Consider the following 15,828-nt stretch of genomic DNA (forward strand, 5'->3'; position numbering starts at 1 on the left):
GACAGGGTCTCACTCTTGCTCAGGCTGGTCTCAAACTCCTGAGCTCAAGGAATCCTCCCGCATCAGCCTCCCAGGGTGCTAGGATTATAGATATGAGCCACTGGGCCTGGTCCAAGTGGAAATCTTTTTAAAAGCTAAATAAATCTCTTGCCAGTTTTACAACATCACAGTGTTTTTCTCAAGGATCTGGGAGTCATCTATTTGAAATGTAGTTTTTTTTTGAGACAGAGTCTTGCTCTGTCGCCTGGGCTAGAGTGCCGTGGTGTCAGCCTAGCTCACAGCACCTCAAACTCCTGGATTCAAGCAATCCTCCTGCCTCAGCCTCCCGAGTGGCTGGAACTACAGGCATGTGCCACCAGGCCTGGCTAATTTTTTCTATTTTTAGTAGAGACAGCATCTTGCTCTTGCTCAGGCTGGTCTCGAACTCCTGAGCTCGGGCAATCCTCCTGCCTCGGCCTGCCAGAGTGTTAGGATTACAGGCGTGAGCCACTGCGCCTGTCCTGAAATATAGTAATTAAGCACAATAGTGCCCTATCTCTCAGTTTCTGTGGGACAGTAGGCGCCTAACTTCGGCTGATACCTAGCTCCAAGTTGCAAACCTACCTCCTGTTCCAAAGATAGGAGAAATCTATTTTTTCTTTGGATAAAGGCAGTTAGCAGACATAGGTGAATTTAAGATGAACTGTGTGTGACAAATGGTGCTGTCAAGTCTTCTTACTCGAGGATGAGTTACTGAAAATGCATGCAATAAGTTGTATCCACTTGGCTATATAAAAGAGTAAGATTTCTTTCTGTCTTTGTAATCTCTAGTGGATTGGTTGTGATGCATATCACATTCTGGTTTAGTGCTTATTTAAAAATAAAACTTTTCTTTCTTTTCTACCCTTGTGGAGAGGTTTTCTGGATTGGCAGGAGATTTTATTTTTAATCATATTTCCCTAATAGGGTCTTTTCTGAGGTCTCCTTACCGTGTCCCACCACACTCTGTGACTCCCTGTGTGTAATTCTCAGATCTCGAGTCCTCACCACCAAGAATGGGAGCTCTCTGAGGGTGGACTGAACTGTGTCATTTAAAAATCTCTGCTGCCAGCGCAGGGCCTAGATGCTAAGTGAGAGCTGGTTGAATAAATAAACAAATGAACAATTCTGAGAAGTATCCCCCTGACTGCTAGGGCCCTGGAAAGAGAAAGAACAGAGACAACAAAACCACAGACCAAAAACCAGTATGAGAGACTGAAATTATTGGAAACAAGCACAAAAGGCCAGTGGGTGGTGCTGGACAGAGCATTGTCTGAGTCTCAAAGTACGCAGGTTGCCTGGGAGGCCCATCCTATGGAGAGTGGGGGGATGGGGAGGGATACTGGGGACTGGAGATTGGGAGAGACAGGGAATCTCTGCCTTTCCTGGGGCTGGGGTAATTTTCAGTGATGGGCTTACTGACCCTCTCCTCTCCTCTGGTTCACTCAGGTCTTTCAAGAGGCAGGCCCAGGTGGGGAGTCCCAGGAAGTCCTAGAAGCCCCCCAGCTCCTCCACCCCATGGACCCTGAGCCCCTGTAAGAGGGGGAAGTCTAGCAGGGGCCCAAAGACACAGTCGTCCTCCTGGCTTGAGGCTGAGGGTACGGGGGACCTCAAGGGGCTGGTCTGGAACCAGAGGTTCTCATAGCATTTGGGGCTGGGAGTGAGGCCTCCCAAAAGGGGCTGAGTAGAGTCACAGCGGAGGTAGTGCCCTGGGCCTGTGGGGCTGCCCAGCACCTGTCCGTAAAGGACCTGGTCGCTGGTGCCAGACTGGGGCTGTGGCTGGATAGAAGCTATTTTTGGGTCCCCTTGGAGCACATAGGTCTGGACCAGGGTGGGGAGGCAGGTCTCTGAGCTGTCACTGGACTCCCAGGGCCCCAGCTTCTTCTCTTCCTCCTCTAGCACCGTGATCTTGGTGATGGGTGGCATGCCAGGGTCCCGAAGGCTGGGCAGCTGGAAGGTCTCCTGGACACAAGGACATGGGGGAAGGGCATGGTTCATTTCAGATATCTGCCCCAGTTACTGTCCCTTCCTGAGTTGGGTCAGTAGTGGGGACATCCCTGCTGCTGTGTGCTGGAACACAAAGGTTCCATTTGCAAAGCACCAGTGTGTTCCTGACATGACCACATGCCATTCAGACTCAGCCTGGTGAATCTTTCCACTTTACAGGGAGGTGACTGAGGCTTTGAGAGGGCAGTGCCAGAATTCAAGCTTGAGTCTGCTTCATTCTGAAGGGGGGTGGGGGAACTTGCTGGAAGTGATGGGAAGGCCTGAGTGCTCGTCCTCGGAAGGGTGTCCCTCCACTTTGAGCCCGGGCCGACATCCCCAGCCCCATTCCCCTCTCCCTCCAGGGTGCTCACCTCCTCCATGGTGGTGGGTACCCAGGAGCCCAGGCTGCTGTGAGCTGGGTCTGGGACACTTGGCCAGAGGGAATTCTTTCTGCTGAAGAAAGGGGCAGGTGGAGGCTGGGTCAGGCATACCCTCCTGTCTTTGCATCCTTTGTCCCACCCACCCCAGCAGCTGAAGAGCTGCAGCTGCCCCTTGGTACAGAGAGAAGAAGGTGGAGGGCTGGGACTCTCAGACATGGGCCCCAAGGTCTGGGAAGGCTGGAAGGGACATAGTTCCTGTGGGTAGGGGTAGCTGGGGGTAGGTTCTCTCAAAGGACTCACGTGGGTTTGCAGAAGAGCCAGGCAGTCGCACAGAAGCAGATGACCGTGAACAGGAGAGCGAACAGGCCCAGGAGGATGGGTAGCTCAGACCCCTCTGGGATGAGGGCAGAGCCAGAGGAGGTTAGAGTGTGTGTAAGGAAGGCAGGGTCCCTCCCTCAGCCTGGGATCCATGGGCAGGGTACCCTCCCAACAGCCATCTCTGCCAACCCCCCCCCTCTTTACCTAGGGCCAAGGTCATCAGGGTGAGTCCTGTACTGTTGGTGCACCCGGCCTGGTTGGTGGCCATGAGGTGGACGTGATACAAACTGCCGGGCTCCAGGCCATGGAGGACAAAGCCTCGGGAGGAGGCGTTCAGGATGGTTGCTGTGAGCGGGGGCATGTGGTCAGCCTCTCTATGGCTGCTGAGTACCCTTCCCAGGCCCTGGGGTTGTGGGGAGCTGAGCATAGACTCACAGAAGGACTGGTTCTGAGTGTTGGTCCAGAAGATGGTGTAGTGGGTGACGGGGCTCTTCCCCAGCTCAGGAGGCTCGGGCACCCACTCCAGCTGTGCCCAGGTCTTGCCAATGTGCTTTAGATGCAGCTCTGGGGCTCGGGACGGGGCTGCAGGGAGAGAGGGGTACAGGGGCTGCAGGGAGCCCGACTGGACCCCTTGTGGCTCCCCAGACACACTGCAGGTGGGCGAGGAAAGGAAGTCCAAGAGGACCACGTCCAAGCCTCATTTTCCCAGGGATTTAATCTGAATTCCACCTACTGCTAATAAGTGGCAGAGCCAGGATTTGAACCTGGTTCTGTTTGACCCTAAAGTCTCACTCCCTGATTTCTACGAGGGCTGATTTTGTCTGATTCACTATCCGATTTCTGCCACTCACCCTCTGAATTTATGCCAGATCTTCTGTCCGCTTTTAATCACACATGACACATTTTTTTCAGGGCAATTGATTGATTTTTGCCAGATTTGTTCCCTGAATTCTGCCAAACTCACTGCCCATGTCTGTCACCACACCACCTATTTCCATTCAGCTGTAGGGGTCCAGTGTAAGCAAGGGTAATCTTAGGATTTGGAAAGACCCTCTCCAGAGCCAGAGGTATGGGAGAAAGGACATGTTCCCTCATATTCCTGATTGCTGGGGCCCAGGCAAGCCTTGGGAGGAGGAGAGACCTCTAGAAAGAGGCCTGACGTCTAACAAACCCATCTCTTGGGAGTAGGCGTAGATGTGCCCAGTGGGTCCCATGGCATCCTCGTATAGGGGAGTCACAGAGATCTTGTAGAGCCGAAAGGGCCTGATGTTCTCTGTAGGGAGGAAATGGGGGAGACACTCAGTTAGGGGCTAACCTCTGCTGATGGTTAGGAGCCAGCCTCAGACCTCTAGTCAGGGCTAACCTCTGCAATCTCTTCTTTAGATCATTTGATAGGGATTAGGGAAGAAAAGTAGATGAGAGAGCTAGAAAGGTGGCAGGGTTAGGGCTATAGAGAGGATCAGGTTAGACTGCAGGAAGAACTTCCTGATTGTTAGGATGTGAGATGAGAGCAGCGAAGGATCAAGGCAGGCTGGGTAATCTGCTTCTCTAGGGTGGTTCAGGTTGCCTTTGCCTACTGTCAGACACCCCTGTCTCCCTCTCTCCCCAGCCCTGCCCACCTGCCCAGCCCTCCAGGCTGGCCTCACCTCTCAGCAGAGTCCCCGTGATGCTCCCTTTATACTCCATCCTCCAGGTTTTGTTGCCGTCCCTGGGGCTGGGGGGACTCAGGTCCCACTCAATCACATAGCCTTCGGGCTGTGGGTTGGGGCACTCCCAGCCCACCCAGAGGCTGTGAGGGTCTTGGGCCATGGTGTAGAGTTTGGTCAGGGGTGGGCCTGGAGACAGAGTGGGAAATGGTGGAATGAAAGTGAAAAGAGTGCAGGCCCTGGAGCCAGAAGCCTGGGTTCAAATAAATCCTGGCTTTGCTACTTACAGGCTGGATGACTTTGGGTAGGTCAACATCCGAGCCTCAGTTTCCTCATCTGTAAGATGGCAATGATGATACAAATTCTACCTCGTAGGGTCTTGGTGTAGATTAAATGAATTGATGAACAGGACCAAGCCTGGCACTGTGCCTAGCATGGAGTAGTCCTTGATAATGACAATAGCTAACACTATGCAGTTCTCGGTATGTGCCAGGCATAGTCCTTGATATACGGCAATTCATTGAGTCCTCTAACAGTCACACCCAAGAGGTGTGTGACTCTCAATAATAGTACTGGGAGGTACTACTATTGTCCCCATTTTATCAGTGAGAAAACTGAGAGACACAGAAAGGCTAAGTAACTTATCTAAGGTCACACAGCTAGTAAGTGGGAATATTAACTATTGTGATTGTTATTGTGATTATTAGTCTCACCTTGTAAGGATCCATGTTTAGGAGAAGCTGGGGGTGGTGGTGGTGGTGGGTGATCCCCTGAGAATGAACAATGGACGATGTTCCAGCTAGAAAAGCTTAGGGCTTTCTCTTTTAGCTTTCTTGGCAGAATGGACTGTGGGGTGTGTGTGTGTGTGTGTGTGTGTGTGTGTGTGTGTGTGTGTGTGTGTGTGTGTGTGTGTGTGTGTGTGTGTGTGTATAGATACCACCACCAGCTTAGCCTGGTCCTGGCTGATGATACTAATAGTAGCTAACCCATACTGAGCAGATACTTCACGCCAGGCTCTTGCATTTACTCCTGTGATCCTCACAACGACCCTCAGTGGGCGCTGTTATCATCCTCATCTACTAGATGAGTAAACAGAGGCTGGGGAGGGGGAGTAACTTGCCCAGGACACACTGTTAGCAAGTCATGGGACTAGATTTGAACCCAGGCAGTCTGGCGTCTGAATTTCAATGCTTAACCACTGTGCTCTTCTGGCTGCCCCCTCACCTCCGCTGTCCAAGAAGACCACTGGGGTGGGATGAGAGGTCCCAGCTGAGTTATAGGCCACAAGGGCCACCTCCCGGGCTTCCGAAGGCAGGTGGAAGGTGCAACTTAGCGCCGTGGTGTTGCAGAGGGGCAGGACTGCCCCAGCCTGGCCTGAGGGTCTCCAGGAGACCAGGTACCCTTGAATCTGGCCGCTGTTTTCCTCCAAGGGCATTGGCTGTGGCAGGCACAGGAGCAAAAAGAGAAGGGGATGTACAGCTTGTCTTGAGTGGGGAGGTCCTCTAGGTGGGGTGGATGGATCACAGGAATGGAGCTTCTCACCTCCCTCCCTCTTTCCCTCTGTCCCTGCCGGTTCTAGGAGGGAGGGCAGGAAGAAGCAAGTTGGGGCACACAGCAGCCACTTGCTATTCACTGAACCAGGCTGTGTTGTAATCCCTCTAGAAGGCCACTACTCAGCTTCCTAGGCACATGCAAAGTGCATGCAAATCACATATAAATGCATCTAAGCCTCTCAGACCTGTTGGGGTCCTGAGCCCCAGCTTGCAGGGGTCTATGTGGGTTGGAGGAGGTCTCAGGTGGGGAGGGATGGCCTTCAGAGGGAGTCACCTTCCAGAACAGCTGCATGTCCACTGTCCTGTTGTCCAATGGCCTCTGCCGTGACCACGTGCGCAGTCTGACAATGGGGACTGTGGACGGAGCGAGAGGAGAGAGGGTGCCAGTCAGGGAGGGCCTGGGGCCTGGACTGGGTGCTGATGGCTGCTCCCAGCCCCTCGTCACCCACTCACCCCGTTCGGCGGTTCTCAGCTTCACGCTGGGGCTCCAGTTGCTCCAGTGGCCAGGCAGGGGCCAGCGGATGCAGCGCATCTGCAGGGTGTAGGCTGTGGCTGGGAGGAGCCCGCAGAGCTCATACTGAAGGGTCTTGGCGGGCAGGGGGCCCTCCTGGTGGGTATGTGTGCCTCTGAGCCTGGATCTCTGGGCCCTTCCAGGGCAGCTCAAAACCCACTTACCCTCCCCTCTGCCACACCCCGCTCAGGCTCTTGCGGTTGCCCTTCACCTCACCAACGTCCAGTTGGCGGCTCCAAGCTGCGGCTGGTGGCGCAGCTCACACTTCTGGCTCACGTGCAGGCTGGGCTTCCAGGGCTCCCAGTGCAGCCGCAGGCAGCCTGGCTGGGGCGGGGCCGCCTCATGGCTGGGGTCCACGGTCCACAGCATGGGGGGCTCCAGTTTCACTGCAAGGAGTGGGGTTGTCAGAACCTCTCCCTGCCCCACCCCGCAGAGCTCCGCCTTAGCTCCCTCTCTTCTCCCTGTCTGTGGTTCTAGTCGTTCTGTTTCCATCCCGGGTCTGTATCCCACGCAGTCTCTTCCCCTCCACCCCCCGCTGTCTCTCTGTCTCTGTCCTCTGTCTCTTTCTCCTCCCTCCTTCCCTCCTCTCTCTCTCCGTCTTTTCGTCTCTGCCATGGACGTGTTTCTGTGTATGTGGCGTTTGCTCCTCATTCCCCCCAGGGATCTTTGCAATGGTCACCTTAGTGAGGCCTTTCTCGACCAACCTGTTGAAGTAACAACTGTCCCCTCCATGTCCCTCTCCTCTAATTGCTCCATTCCACTTATCCTTATTTGACATTCTGTTTTATTTATTTTCCCACCAGATTCTAACATTCTGAGGGCAGGATTTTTGATGGACTGCTCTATCCCCGGTACCGAGGACAGTGCCTAGTACAGAGCGGGCCCTTCAAGCAATTGGCTCAAAGAGGGAACGAATGTGTCTCCTTGCCTCTGTGTCTCTTCCCTGTCTCTGGGTCTGTGTCTCCATTTCTCTGTCTCCAGCTACATCCCTCTTTGTCTCTGTCTCTCTTCTCTGCTCCCATCTCTAGGTCTTCCAGTGTCTCCTTCTCTGTCATTGGGCCTGTGTTTTCCTCTCTGTCCCTGTCTGGGTCTGCCCATTTTGGGGGTCTCTCCCCTCCCCCACACCCATCGTCACCAACCAACATCCATGGGAATGAGGCATAGCTGTGGGGACACGCTGGTCCCCAGTGCATTCTCTGCCTGCACCCAGATGCTCATGTTCTGGTACAAGATCAGGTGTTTGCGTAGGATGGAGCAGTGGCTCTGCCCGTCTTCGGCCACACAGTCCGGGATGGAGTCCTTTTGGGTCTGACAGCTCCTGTCAATGGGCCAGGCTTGGGTGCCAAGCAGAGGAAGAAGGCGAGGCTCCCTGTCCCTCCCATCTTTGCCTCTGGCTCCCCATCCCCATGGTCCTACCCAAGCCTCACCTGAGGACCCAAAGGAAGGGGGCTGGGGTGGAGGCCCCTACTCACTGGAAGCTCTTTAGGGTGAATCTGGTGGGCAGGTGGGTCTCTGGTCCTGGCTCCCACTGGCAGGTGAGGCTGTATGTCGTGAGGTTCATGAGGCAGGACAGGTTGTGGGGTATGGCGGGGGGGTCTGCACGTGGGATGGCAATAATGTGAGTGCTTTGGGTGGGACCACTCAGAAAGCTCCTACTAGGACCAGTTGGCCTTGTTTCCCTGCCCTGCATGGGTCCCTTTGGGGTTACCTCGTCCATCCCCCTGTCTCCACACAGAGTGACCCTGGAAGGGCAGCCGCGGGGAAGCCACGTTACAGGCACGTACGGGGTAAGCAGCACAGACCGCCAGTAGCCTGATGGTCCTCCCCCGCCAGCCCTCCCAACTCCGGGCCCCTTCATCAGTGACAGCGTAGCGTCTGGGTTTGCACCCTAGTCCTGCCATTCACTGGCCATGTGATCCTAAAGTTACTTAATTGCTCTGTGCCTCAGTACCCTCATCTGGAAAACGGGGGAAATGATAACATACCTAGCGCCTGGGGTTGTTGGGAGGGCTAAATGACTCACCGCACACGAAGCGCTCAGGACAGTGCCTGGCGTGTATGAAGTGTTATGTCAGTGTTAGCTGCTACGATTATTGCTTCTTAAACAAGAAACTTGGTCTTTGTCTTTTTCTTATGCCTCAACTTGGCACAAGTTGAAAAACAGGCTGAGACTGGGATGGGGGAGAAGCTGGGAGCAAGCCCACCTAGAGGGAATGTCCTTCCCGGAGACACCCTCCGATGACTGAGGAGTTGGACTTGCTTGGCAGCCATATAGAGTAGTGGCTACCACGCTGGCTTTACAGCCACGCTGCCTGCTATGAATCTGGGCTCCGTCCTTATTAGAGCGTGACCTTCAGCAAATCACTTACCCTTCCCGCCCCTCAGTTTCCTCATCTGCAAAATGGGGCTAAACAATAGGACCCACTGGTACTGCTATTACCTGATAACCTGCCCATAAAGTGCTTATTAAGCAAGAGCTCTATAGCAATAGCTCTCACTTTTTATTGGCAGGAGGACATGGAGGCAGAGTGGTTAGATGTCTGGAGGGACTTACAGCCTGCTCGCAGCTCAGCCTGGTCCAGGATCTGCAGGCTGTTAGCCCAGTTCAGGCAGCAGGAAAGAAAGGCCTGAGTATGGTTGAAGTGGGGCAGGGTGATGGTAGATTCCTGGGTCCCATCAGGCAGGCGCCGCTGCCTCCCCCCGGGTTGAAGCTCTGCTCCCAGTTTCCACAGAATCCGTGAATCCAGACCCGGGCGGCTGCAATTCTGGCTGATGACGCAGGAGGCTGTGACGGAATCCCCCAGGCGGACGATGGGGGCTGAGAGGCTGATGTGCCCGCACTCCTCCAGGCCTGGCGGGGAAGAGAATGGCCCATGCGTGACTCCTTGGCCTGGCAGAGCTGGGCTATAATCTAGACCTTTGAAGCCCTAGAGTCAGGGTCTTGGGGTCTGGAATGTCTTGGGGGCCGGAATGGGAAGGGTGTGTGCAGAGATGGTGAGAGGCCATAGGGGTGAGACAGAGACAGTGACGTGCTGCAAAAGTTTGTCGACAGGCTCTGTAGAGAAAAACAGACCCTGAGTGGTCGTATGTGCTGCTTTCCGTGGTGTAAATACTGCCACCGTAGCTACTGAAGTGACATCAGTGACTGTAGCGGGGGGAAGACATGTCCACAATCGGCTCTTGAGAGCCAGCGCTAGCACGCCACCAGATAGCGCCCAGTCCCCTCTCCAGCGCTCTCCCCGAGGATGGTGAAAGCAATGATGAGAATGATAAGAACGCTGCAGCCACAGCAATCTTTTCACAATTCAAATCTGATTGTGTTACCCCACCTTGATTACAGCACTTCATGGCGTGTCACTGCCCTGAAAGGCAGTGTGGTGTGGTGGTGAAGAGCATGGACATTGGAACTACCCTGCCTGGGTTTAAATCCTGGTGCTTTTTTTTTTTTAAATGTAAGTAGAGAGTTTATCTGGGCTAAGTTGGAAGACTGCAACCCAGGAGTATAGATTCAAGTTTCCCTGAATATATGCTCCCCAAATCCTTGTTCTATTGCTTATTAATTCTGTGCCCTTTTTTTTGAGACAGAGTCTGGCTCTGATGCCCGGGCTAGAGTGCCATGGCGCCAGCCTAGCTCACAACAACCTCCAACTCCTGGGCTCAAGCGATCCTGCCTCAGCCTCCTGAGTAGCTGGGACTACAGGCATGCGCCACCATGCCCGGCTAATTTTCTGTATATATTTTTAGTTGTCCAGCTAATTTCTTTCTATTTGTAGTAGAGACGGGGTCTCGCTGTTGCTCAGGCTGGTCTTGAACTCCTGACCTCGAGCGATCCTCCCGCCTTGGCCTCCCAGGGTGCTAGGATTATAGGTGTGAGCCACTGTGCCGGCCAATTCTGTGCCCTTGGTATGTTACTGAGACTTACTGTGTCTCAGTTTTTGCATCTGTAAAATGGGGATAAAAAGAGTCCTGACCTTAGCGTTGCTGGAAGGATTAGATGTGATAACATATGTAAGGCACTTAAACAGTGCCTGGCGTGTAGGTATTTGCTGCTATCATTAGGATGAAGACCCACGTCCTTCACACAGCCCTTCTGGCCTGGCCCTGCCTAACCCTCAGTTCCAGCTCAGACCATACTCTCAGCTCCAGCCATTCTGGCCTATCCCTGCTGTTCTTTGAAAACTCCACGATCTCTCCAATCTCTGGATCTTTGCACTGTTTTTCCTTTTTGAGGCGCTCTTCTTCCAGTCTCCCACCTCTCTTTCACCTGGGTGACACTTAGGCATCGTGAGGGGACCAGACCAGGCTAAGCCCTCAGTGCTTCCCCAGAGCCCTTACTACCCTTCGTCATTATAGTCTTATGATTATTTGCTTGTCTGTCTCCTTGGCTGGACTGTAAGTTCTGTGAGGCCGGAGACCTTGGCTGTTTTGCTCATTGCTGTATTCCCAGGCACGGAGTGGGACCTTGTTGGCTATATTTTGGATAAATGAGCAAGTAAGCCATGCACTTTGCCCACAGTGCCTTCTCTCCTCTCTCAGGTGTGCTTGGGCTTGTTTTACTGATGGGGATGCTGAGGTCCTGAGAGGAGAACAGTTTGCCCAGGGCCACAGAGCAAGTTCGTGATTCTCAGCATGGGGCTCCTACTGCTTCGCGGACTCAGAATTTCAGGCTGGAAGGAACTTCACAAAGCTGTTTACTTCAGAACTCCACCTGATGCTGTGTCCCCTACAGCAGGGCCTGGGTGGCCTGTTTCTGTATGGCCTGCTGGCTAAGAATGGTTTTTACATTTTTAAAGGGTTAAAAACAAATAAAACTAAAACTAATAAGAATATGCAATAGAGACTGTATGTGGCCTGCAAAGCCTAAATATTACTGTCCAAGTTTGCCCACAGCTGCTGTGTAGCATCCCCATCAGTCCTGGCCTCAGCTTGCATACCACTGGAGATGAGAAGCTCTCCACCTCTCAAGATAGAGTTTCCATGATCAGAGAGCTCTGCTTGGGTTTCCTTATTTAGGATGAAACCTGTCTCCTTGTGGCTTCTGCCTTGATCCTTCTACTGCCCACCCAGAAGTTCCTTCTGATAGCTCAGCAAAGATTTGCAGACAAGACCTAGGACCCACTGGCCTTTTCCAGGCTGACCAGCCTGGTCCTCTCACCGTTCCTCCTGGGTGGTGGTTTGCCTGTGGAGGGCTGAGGGTGGGAGCCCTACCTTACGTCTGTGGCTCAGTCTTGAGTCTCTTGGGATTCTCTGGGAATCCCAGGAGCTGCGTGGCAGTGCGAGGAAGCGATTCCCACCCACCCCCAATATCTCTCCCTGTAACTTCCTCCTCCCCATCACACCCCCACCTCTGGCCACACTCACTTCTGGGGAGCAGCAGGATGATCAGGGCAGCTCTAATCAGGCTGCAGTCTCCCCGCCTTGCCATAGTGCCGACTTGATGCTCACCTGGAGGCAGAAAGGCTTGGTTAAGATCATGGGCTTTGGGGCTGACCTTAGTCCTTGCTCTGCTATAGTGCAGCTTTGCCCAGGTTACTTGACCTCTCTGAGCCTTAATTTCTTTGCATAATGGAGGCAACAGCAGCCTATACGACATAGGGCTTCGGGAGGAAGACTCAAAATGATGCAAGTCAAGGACTTTGAACAGTGCCAGCACATAGGAAATGACTCTTCAAGTGATGGCTACTGGTTTCTTTTTTTTTTTTTTTTGAGACAGAGTCTCACTCTGTCACCCTGGCTAGAGGGCAGTGGCATCATCATAGCTCACTACAACCTCAAACTCCTGGGCTCAAGGGATCCTCCTGCCTCAGCCTCCCAAGTAGCTGGGACTACAGGCGTGTGCCACCACACCCACCTAATTTTTCTATTTTTTGTAGAGATGGGGTCTTGTTCTTGCTCAGGCTGGTCTTGAACTCCTGGCCTCGAGTGATCCTCCTGCCTCAGCACCCCAAAGTGCTAGGATTACAGGGGTGAGCCACCGTGCCCGGCCAGCTACTGTTATTATGTTATTATACTTGCCTTCCAGGAAAGAGCGGGAAAAGGAGCAGCGAGGAACAGCATTCTTCCCCTTCCCTCCTGTCTAAGCTGGGCTCCCCACAGAAAGCAGAGCCTGAAACAAGGGCTTACATGCAGGTGATTTGTTTTGGGAAGATCCCAGGAACAGGCGAGGAAGTGGGGAGAATGAATGTGGGAAGGAGGGAAAGCCAACACAAGTTATGTCATCAAGCTGATCACCTCGATGGATAACTTGGGCTCTATCCTGCTGGAACCTTCCAATGAGTCATGTAGAACACTCCTCAGAACTGTCCACCCAAGGAAAAATATATCTCTTGGATGGGAGGGAGGATGGGAACATTTATCCACTGGCTCCTGCCCCCCATTGGTCAAGGGATGCCCCTTGGGGTGTTAACTCCCTAGCACATCCAGGTCGTACGTGCATGAGTACCAGGCAGGTTCTCCTGGGCAAGCCATGCCAAGGATGTCAGAGACGCTCCCTGGAAGACAGGGAGAGCTCCGCAGAGCAGCTGAGCCAAAGGGCTGTCAGGGCACTCGAGCAGGAAGCTGGTGCCTCAGCGATGGCTAGAGAAAAAAGTGGGCTGAGAGGGTATCAGTTGGGGTACCCAAAGGGTCCAATATACCCCCAATTCTGGACACAGACTTCTAGAGGCCTTCTGGGGTTAGGCATCATGTGGTCATGGTGATAGTGCCTGGATGGAGGGAGCGCTGGCTCCAGTCTTAGGAAGTATACAAAAGTTTCCACCGCTGGTGTGGGTGTCCAGCCTAATCCTCCGACCTGTACCTGTCCAGGTCTTGGGGCTCTAGCACTAGTTGGTATTCTTGGTGGCAGATCAGTGGGAATCGTTGACCAGGCTGCATGTACATATATGGATACATATGTGCAGGTGGTGTCCCGGCAGATCCCCTATGCTCAGCAGGGAGAGAGCTAGGAGAATCTTTGTCTCTCCCTCCCAGGCAGAGGTGTGAATAAGAACTGCTCAGATACCCAGGGCTGCTCCTGCTTGCAGGGGCCCTACCCAAAGCCCCAGTCTATCCATATATGCCGCAGCATCAGGACACCTGGTGACTGCTAGCCTGTAAGTCACCTTTTGCGAATTGGAGCAAAGTTCCTCTTCCTTTGGACAGATGCAGCCCCATACTAAGTCCCGGCAACTAGAGAACAGGCTGGATTTCAGCTTCCAGTTACGTCTTAGCTGGGCAGCTTTGTGCAGTGAGAAACCTGTACAAATGTCCAGAGCACCCCTTTCTACTAATCAGTGGTTGGTAACCTTCTTAGGACAACACACCAGTTTGATTATAACGCCCCCCTACACACCAGTTGGGGAAGATTTAGCCTCCCAGGCCCAGATTTTGGGACACTTGTTCCCATCTCCATGCATTTTTGATCCGACCCCAGCCCTGTTGCCCTGGCAGGGGTCAGCTTCAGGCCCAGCCCATGCCCAGTGAGTTGCCGCCTTATCCCTCTCCTCTGGCTCTCATCCAGAATGGGCATCCAAACCCCAAGAGGCCCAGGCATCCTCCCTCTGGGTTGCAGGGTGTTGGCTTGCTTGGCATCAGTCCCTGGTCCCCCCCAGCAGCCCTGGGCATGCCCCGCCTGGCTGAGTGGGACCAGGGCTGCTGGAGCATGGTCTCACTCACTGGGGGCCAGTATGCAGAGAGCTTTAGAGCCCAGCCTGGATTCGGGTCGCCTCACCTGAACTCCGGCTCCACCACTTACCGGCTTTGTGACCTCGGACAAGCTACTTCACCTTTCCAGGCCTCAGTTTCCCCATCTGTGAAAAAAGGACAACAACATCACTCTCTTCTCAGGGTTATTGTGAGGATGAGATGAGATGGTCATGATAATAGCGCTTAGCACTGTGCCGGTGTGGAGCGAGCCCGCTCAGGAGCCACGGTGGTTTTCACGAACCATGGAGCAGGACAGACACCATCTCGTGGACTCCAGCATGGCTTAGTCTCCCCCTCCCCGCCTCCCTTACAGGCTGCGTGGACACAGCCTGCTGGGACTGCCGCCTTGTTTTCGTCTGTGTCACCTGCACAGTTTCAAAGCCCCCTTTCTGGACCCCTCCTTCTAGCTCCTGGTCCCCTGTCCCTCCCTGACCCTGGCTGTCTCCCCTGGCTCATGCCTCCTGGGCTCGCTGCCCCCACACCCCGTTCTGCTTCCCCTCGCGTGGCACTCAGCCTTCTCCCCGCACACTCCCCTCTCCGGTTCACGCCCCTCTCTCCCCTGTTCCTCCTACTCCTGCCCCGAGATTCTTTCTGTGGGGGGAGGAGGGGGCTGGGAATAAACAGAGGGAGAGGCCTTCCCAGATGTGGTTCAGAGAGAGAGACAGAGACAGAGGGGGTAACAGAGCCAGGAAGAGACTGAGATGCACACAGACTGAAGTGACAGAGACTCACAGAGACAAAGATGGAGGAGGAGAGATGTTGAGAGACAGAGAAAGAGAGTCCAAGAGACAAGTCTGCTGACCCAGAGAGACGGAGGGGATTGGATACCGAGTTTAAGATTCAAGAGACGAGGGATACATGCGAGGCAGAGAGAGGCACAGAGAGACGCCGAGACAGACAGACAGAAACCCAAAGAGAGAGCAAGCCAGAGAGCGGCTGGGGGGAGACCGAGACGGGAGTGAAGCAGACAGAGATGCAGACGGGGAGAGGTTGTGAGGCTGGAACACGCAGACACAGGTTCTGAGAGACAGAGGCGTGAAGAGGGAGAACGATTATGCCTGTCCCCGAGTCCCGCTTGGTGTCCCCAAGGGGGGTATTTGGCTGTTTCTGATTTCTCTGATGCAACCCCCCCAAAAAAGTGGGGCCACTCTGGAAAAAGAGACCCAGTGTCCAGGACTCCTGGTTCCAGAGGATCCATCCCCAGCCCCAGCCCTGCGCCCCCGGACATGGGCACTGGGAGGAGTGACCTGGGACACCAGGTGTCTCTCAAGCCCAAGGCTCAGCCCCTCCCCAGGGATCCCCCTACTCACACTGGAGCTCAGGGCAGGCATCCGCCTGGCCTCCCGCTCTCTCCTCTCCTCTTCAAGGCAAGTTCCTGAAACAGGCTGCAGTCTGGTGTCTGTCCCCAGCCCTGTCGTTAATGGCTTAGCCACCGACAGGCCCCAGGGCTGGGGATTGCAACACCTTCCCAGCCTCCCTCATGCCCTCCCTTGCGCCTTCGCCTTCGTGGGCACAGGCAGCCCCTTCCTCCCAGGAAGGAGCCTGTGAGGGAAACTGGTGAGGCCCAGGCGGCCTTCCTGCCTCGGGGGTCTTAAAGGGCTGGGGACTGTGGCAATGAAGTCCCCCTCCCCTGCCTCCGGATTTCCTGAGCTCAAAGCTTTGAGGCTGGGCAGGGCCCAGGCTCCAAGCTGGCTGGGTGCCACCCCTGTGCCCCCTGCCCTGGGAAGCATCAC

The 15,828-nt window shown here is 54.3% G+C and overlaps 1 protein-coding gene across 6 annotated transcripts; it reads right to left on the bottom strand.

The window, feature by feature from the left end:
- Positions 1 to 1,248: 1,248 nt before the first annotated feature.
- CSF3R (colony stimulating factor 3 receptor (granulocyte)) lies at positions 1,249 to 15,610 on the bottom strand. Of its 6 annotated transcripts, none has more exons than XM_012642362.1 (18): positions 15,406 to 15,610; positions 14,145 to 14,199; positions 12,428 to 12,518; positions 11,774 to 11,857; positions 8,967 to 9,263; positions 7,885 to 8,008; positions 7,552 to 7,730; positions 6,629 to 6,798; positions 6,355 to 6,508; positions 6,176 to 6,255; positions 5,573 to 5,786; positions 4,349 to 4,537; positions 3,874 to 3,975; positions 3,138 to 3,284; positions 2,907 to 3,047; positions 2,685 to 2,778; positions 2,376 to 2,457; positions 1,249 to 1,980 (listed from the first exon to the last, which is right to left on the bottom strand). In XM_012642362.1, exons 4-18 carry the CDS (start codon positions 11,835 to 11,837, stop codon positions 1,510 to 1,512), a joined length of 2,508 nt encoding a protein of 835 aa, XP_012497816.1. In that variant the 5' UTR covers positions 11,838 to 11,857; positions 12,428 to 12,518; positions 14,145 to 14,199; positions 15,406 to 15,610; the 3' UTR covers positions 1,249 to 1,509. The 6 variants fall into 6 exon arrangements, with proteins under 6 accessions (XP_012497816.1, XP_012497814.1, XP_012497813.1 ...); XM_012642360.1 differs by lacking the exon at positions 12,428 to 12,518 and adding an exon at positions 13,513 to 13,646 and having other exon boundaries at positions 2,376 to 2,454; XM_012642359.1 differs by lacking the exon at positions 12,428 to 12,518 and adding an exon at positions 13,513 to 13,646.
- Between the last annotated feature and the right edge of the window lie 218 nt (positions 15,611 to 15,828).

This window comes from Propithecus coquereli, unplaced genomic scaffold, assembly GCF_000956105.1.
Source record: "Propithecus coquereli isolate 6110/MARCELLA unplaced genomic scaffold, Pcoq_1.0 Scaffold178, whole genome shotgun sequence".
Lineage (NCBI taxonomy): Eukaryota > Metazoa > Chordata > Mammalia > Primates > Indriidae > Propithecus > Propithecus coquereli.